Genomic DNA, 5,000 nt, shown 5'->3' with positions numbered 1-5,000 from the left:
TCTTTCTTTCTTTCTTTCTTTCTTTCTTTCTTTCTTTCTTTCTTTCTTTCTTTCTTTCTTTCTTTCTTTCTTTTTCGCTCTCTCTCCTGTCTCTATCTCCACTCCAGTCTAATTTGCATCCCATCTGAGTGAAATGAGAGGAAAGTTTCGCAATAGCCAGCTGCACTGACCAGAAAATAGTTGCCTTTATGTGTGTGTGTGTGTGTGTGTGTGTGTGTGTGAGATTTGAAAGTTGAAATGTGATATGTGTTCATCAATCAGTAGTCTATACAGAGCCTGAAAAGACTGGTGCTCTGAACTGAGAAGGTGGTCTGTGCATCTCCTCACCCCAAATCAGATTCATACTGAGTTGACTCATTGTGTGTGTCTATTTGAGTGTGTGTGTGTGCACGTGTTTTTAAGCCTAGCTGTCTGCTTCCCCTTTGGTAGATCCTAGTCCCAGAAACTCTATGAAACCACACTGGTTTATTTTCCTTTCTTTGAAGGAATATAAATGTTTTCTCTCTCTGAATTACTGCTCTGAACATGAGTGGAAACAGATGGCAACATATGAGGGGAGACAAAGTATCTCTCTCTCTCTTGCTCAAGGACACACACACACATACACTCACTCACTCACTCACTCACTCACTCACTCACTCACTCACTCACTCACTCACTCACTCACTCACTCACTCACTCACTCACTCACTCACTCACTCACTCACTCACTCACTCACTCACTCACTCACTCACTCACTCACTCACTCACTCACACACGCACACACACACACATGCACACACACACACACCAACACACACACACAAACACACACACACACACTCTTAAACTCAAACACACTTGCAAATACACATGTATGAAAACATGCATACACATGCACGTGCACACACTATAATGTGGTTACTTAAATGTACACAGATGTTTAGTCACTTAAACACACAAACACACACACATATTCCCCCCGCCCCCTGCCCCCTAATCCTCCAATCCCCCCCCCCCTTCTCTCTCTCTGCAGTGGGAGGAGATCAGTGTGATGGATGAGAGGAACACTCCCATGCGTACCTACCAGGTGTGTAACGTGATGGAGGCCAGTCAGAACAACTGGCTGAGGACGCGGCACATCGCCCGCGACGGGGCCCAGCGTGTCTACATCGAGATCAAGTTCACCCTCCGAGACTGTAACAGCCTGCCTGGAGTACCCGGCACCTGCAAAGAGGTCCGTCTGCTCATGGTTTACATTCTGTCAACAATTGTTCAGTACTCCTTGCTTCATGTGTGATGAAGGTCATGGTTGACTGAAATGTCGCAATGTTTTGAATCTTGACCTAGAGAGGTGATCTTTCTGTCAAATAGTTTTTCCATAGAGCTACTGCATAACAAAACGTAAAATATTAATCAAATGTAAATGTCAATTTGTGTGTTTTCCAGACGTTCAACATGTTCTACTATGAATCCAACAACGCCAACCTGTGGTTCATCAAGGAGAGTCAGTACGTCAAGATAGACACCATCGCTGCTGATGAGAGCTTCACACAGGTCAGTGAAAACACAGACTCCCAAGGTAAAGATTGCCTCTAACTACAGATCCAGGATCAGCGTACCGTTACCTCCAATCCTAACATTAACCTCAGATTGCCCTAACCATTCTTATCTTAACCATTAGGAGGATGAAAAAAGATCTGACTCTGGACCTGGAGTTAAGGGCAACTTACATACTGAGGGCAAAACAATCCCCGTAATAATAATGACAATAAATATCCTTTCCTACTAGGTCTGTTCTAGCTGAAACAGAACTGTAAAATAGCCCAAAGTTGTACTAAATCTGGTTGCTTTCCCTCTCCCTAGGTGGATGTGGGTGACCGTGTGATGAAGCTCAACACCGAGGTGCGTGACATCAGCAACCTGAGTAAGAAGGGGTTCTACCTGGCCTTCCAGGACCTGGGAGCCTGCATCGCTCTGGTCTCTGTCCGTGTCTTCTACAAGAAGTGTCCCCTCACCGTGCTCAACCTGGCCCAGTTCCCCGACACCGTCACGGGGGGTGACTCGGCCCTGGTGGAGGTCAGAGGGGTGTGTGTGAACGCTTCAGAGGAGTTCGAGGCCCCCAGGATGTACTGTAGCGCCGACGGGGGCTGGCTAGTGCCCATCGGGAGGTGTGTGTGCAAGCCGGGGAACGAGGAGCATAAGGACTTCTGCCAACGTAAGTGGATACAAGGTTTATCGTGTGTGTGTGTTGGTTTGTGTCGATGGGGAGATGTGTGTTTAGGCCTGGATAAGAAGGACCTCAGCTAAATCTGGTAATGAATGGTGTGGCTGTTGAACAAGTTGAGGAGACTAAATTATTTGGCGTACCTTAGATTGTAAACTATCATGGTCAAACCATACAGATTCAATGGTTGTAAAGATGGGGAGAGGTCTGGCCGTAATAAAGAGATGCTCTGCTCTTTTGACACCACACTCCAAAAAGCAAGTTCTGCAGGCTCTAGTTTTGTCTAATCTGGATTATTGTCCAGTCGAGTGGTCCAGTACTGCAAGGAAAGACCTAGTTAAGCTGCAGCTTGCCCAAAACTTCATTGTAATCAGAGGGTTGATATAAATACTATGCATGCCAGTCTCTCTTGGCTAAGAGTTGAGGAGAGACTGACTGCATCACTTCTTCTATTTATAAGAAACATGAAAATCCCAAATTGTTTGCATAGTCAATTTACACACAGCTCTGACACATACACTTACCCCACGAGACATGCCACCAGGGGTCTTTTCACAGTCCCCAAATCCAGAACAAATTCAAGAAAGCGTACAGTATTATATAGAGCCATTCTTGCATGGAACTCCGTTCCATCTCATATTGCTCAAATAAACAGCAAACCTGGTTTCAAAAAACCGATAAAGCAACACCTCACAGCACAACGCCTCTCCCCTATTTGACCTAGATAGTTTGTGTGTATGTATTGATGTGTAGGCTACGTGTGCCTTTAAAATTGTTTTTATGTAGTTCTGTCCTTGAGCTGTTCTTGTCTATTCATGTTCTGTATTATGTCATGTTTCATGTTTTGTGTGGACCCCAGGAAGACTAGCTGCTGCTTTTGCAACAGCTAATGGGGATCCTAATAAAATACCAAATACCAAATGGCCTGTCCCAATGTGAATGGATACAAGGTTTATAATGTGTGTGTATTTGTTTGTGCCTGTGCTAGTCTGTGGCTTTACGTACACAACCAATACAATGGCAGCCATTCTTTCCTCAGAAAGCTCACCACACATTGGCTAACCAGTGGAGGCTGCTGAGGGGAGAACAGCTCATAATAATGGAGCAAATGGAATGGCATCAAACACCTGGAAACCATGTGTTTGATGTATTTGATACCATTCCACTGATTCCGCCCCAGTCATTACCATGAGCCCGCTCTCCCCAATTAAGGTGCCACCAACCTCCTGCGCGGCTAACGTTATGACAGTGGAGAGGTGGGCAGAAAATCTAATAGGAATCGGGATTATACTGTACTGTACCTGGTGGTGCCATGTGGGTCCTGTTAGATGGGACAAATCAGCCATTCTATGCAGTATTCTATTATACACTGAACAATGTGAAGTTACATTACATGTGTTGTATTGAGTGTGAAGTGTGAATTTCAGTGACATGTTTTTGGAAAACATTTCGAAAACGTGAACAAGCGTCCAGGGGGATAGGGCGAACAGGATGCTAGGCCACTGATGTTTTTCCACCATGGTATCGCGATACTACTTGGTATCGTGATACTACTTGGTATCGTGATACTTGGCCTGGTATCGTATCGTTTGTAAAATATTGGTATCGTGACAAGCCTAGTCCTGATAGATGGGTCCTAGTGCCATGTGGGTCCTGTTAGATCTAGATCTACTGTAGTTAGAATGGAGAAACTGTGCAAGAGAGAATATGAATACAGATAGACGGCAGCGTTGTGGGAAACAATGTGGCTTACCAGGACGGAATGATAATGACTGTGGGTATGTGGGTTACTACACCCTGCTGTGTAGGCTGTGTGTGTGTGTGTGTGTGTGTGTGTGTGTGTGTGTGTGTGTGTGTGTGTGTGTGTGTTGGTGTGGCTGTGTGTGTGTGGGTGTGCGAGAGAGAGTTTTAGGCAACCCCCTACGTAGCGAGGACCATGTTCTGAAAGAGAAGGTTGGGAGTTGCTTGGAGGCAGTTTGTGTTTGTGAGTGTGTGTACAAGAGTGTGAGTCTGATTCAGAAGTGAATGTACCATTTTTCCCTCTTTAGAGTGGAGGAGAGGGGATGCCTCAGGTAGAGTATTAAGTTGTTAAACTACAGATTTGAGCGTGTGTGTGTATCAGCTGACCAATGTCTTCCCTTGCTGGAGGCTGTCTTAGGCTGAGTTCTGAAAACTAACCCCCATGATACTGCATGTAGGTAGGCTATTTGTTTCTCTAGTAAAATGCAGCACAACATGCACAAGCTTCCTCAAGAGTTCTTTGGGAATGTAGATTACAGTACCGATTCTTGTGCTCAGAAGTTCCTAGGAGGATAATTGAATAAGAACAATGGTGAACAAACCTCCAAACGAGCTTCAATGCAATACAACACTCCTTCCGTGGCCTCCAACTGCTCTTAAACGCTAGTAAAACTAAATACATGCTCTTCAATCGAACGCTGATTGCACCCGCCCGCCCGACTAGAATCACTACTCTCGGCGGGTCTGACTTAGAATATGTTGACAACTACAAATTCATAGGTGTCTGGTTAGACCGTAAACTCTCCTTCCAGACTCACATTAAGCATCTCCAATCCAAAGTTAAATCTAGAATTGGCTTCCTATTTCACAACAAAGCCTCCTTCACTCATGCTGCTAAACATGCCCTCGTAAAACTGACTATCCTACCGATCCTTGACTTCGGCGATGTCATTTACAAAATAGCTTCCAACACTCTACTCAGCAAATTGGATGTAGTCTATCACAGTGCCATCCGTTTTGTCACCAAAGCCCCATATACTACTCACCATTGTG

At 45.0% G+C, this 5,000-nt stretch overlaps 1 protein-coding gene across 1 annotated transcript; it reads left to right on the top strand.

Annotated features, from left to right (window-relative positions):
* Window positions 1-1,016: 1,016 nt before the first annotated feature.
* On the top strand, window positions 1,017-2,198 carry LOC311123383 (ephrin type-A receptor 3-like; the record flags this gene model as incomplete). Its single annotated transcript, XM_084197654.1, has 3 exons — window positions 1,017-1,217; window positions 1,430-1,537; window positions 1,847-2,198. Coding segments are annotated over 3 exons (661 nt in total), but the record flags the coding sequence as incomplete, so codon positions are not given.
* Between the last annotated feature and the right edge of the window lie 2,802 nt (window positions 2,199-5,000).

This window comes from Coregonus lavaretus (assembly GCF_964263955.1).
Source record: "Coregonus lavaretus genome assembly, contig: HAP1_SCAFFOLD_4207, whole genome shotgun sequence".
In the NCBI taxonomy this organism is placed as follows: domain Eukaryota; kingdom Metazoa; phylum Chordata; class Actinopteri; order Salmoniformes; family Salmonidae; genus Coregonus; species Coregonus lavaretus.
Note: the sequence above shows the minus strand (reverse complement) of the source record. Positions and strands in the feature narration are given on the sequence as shown.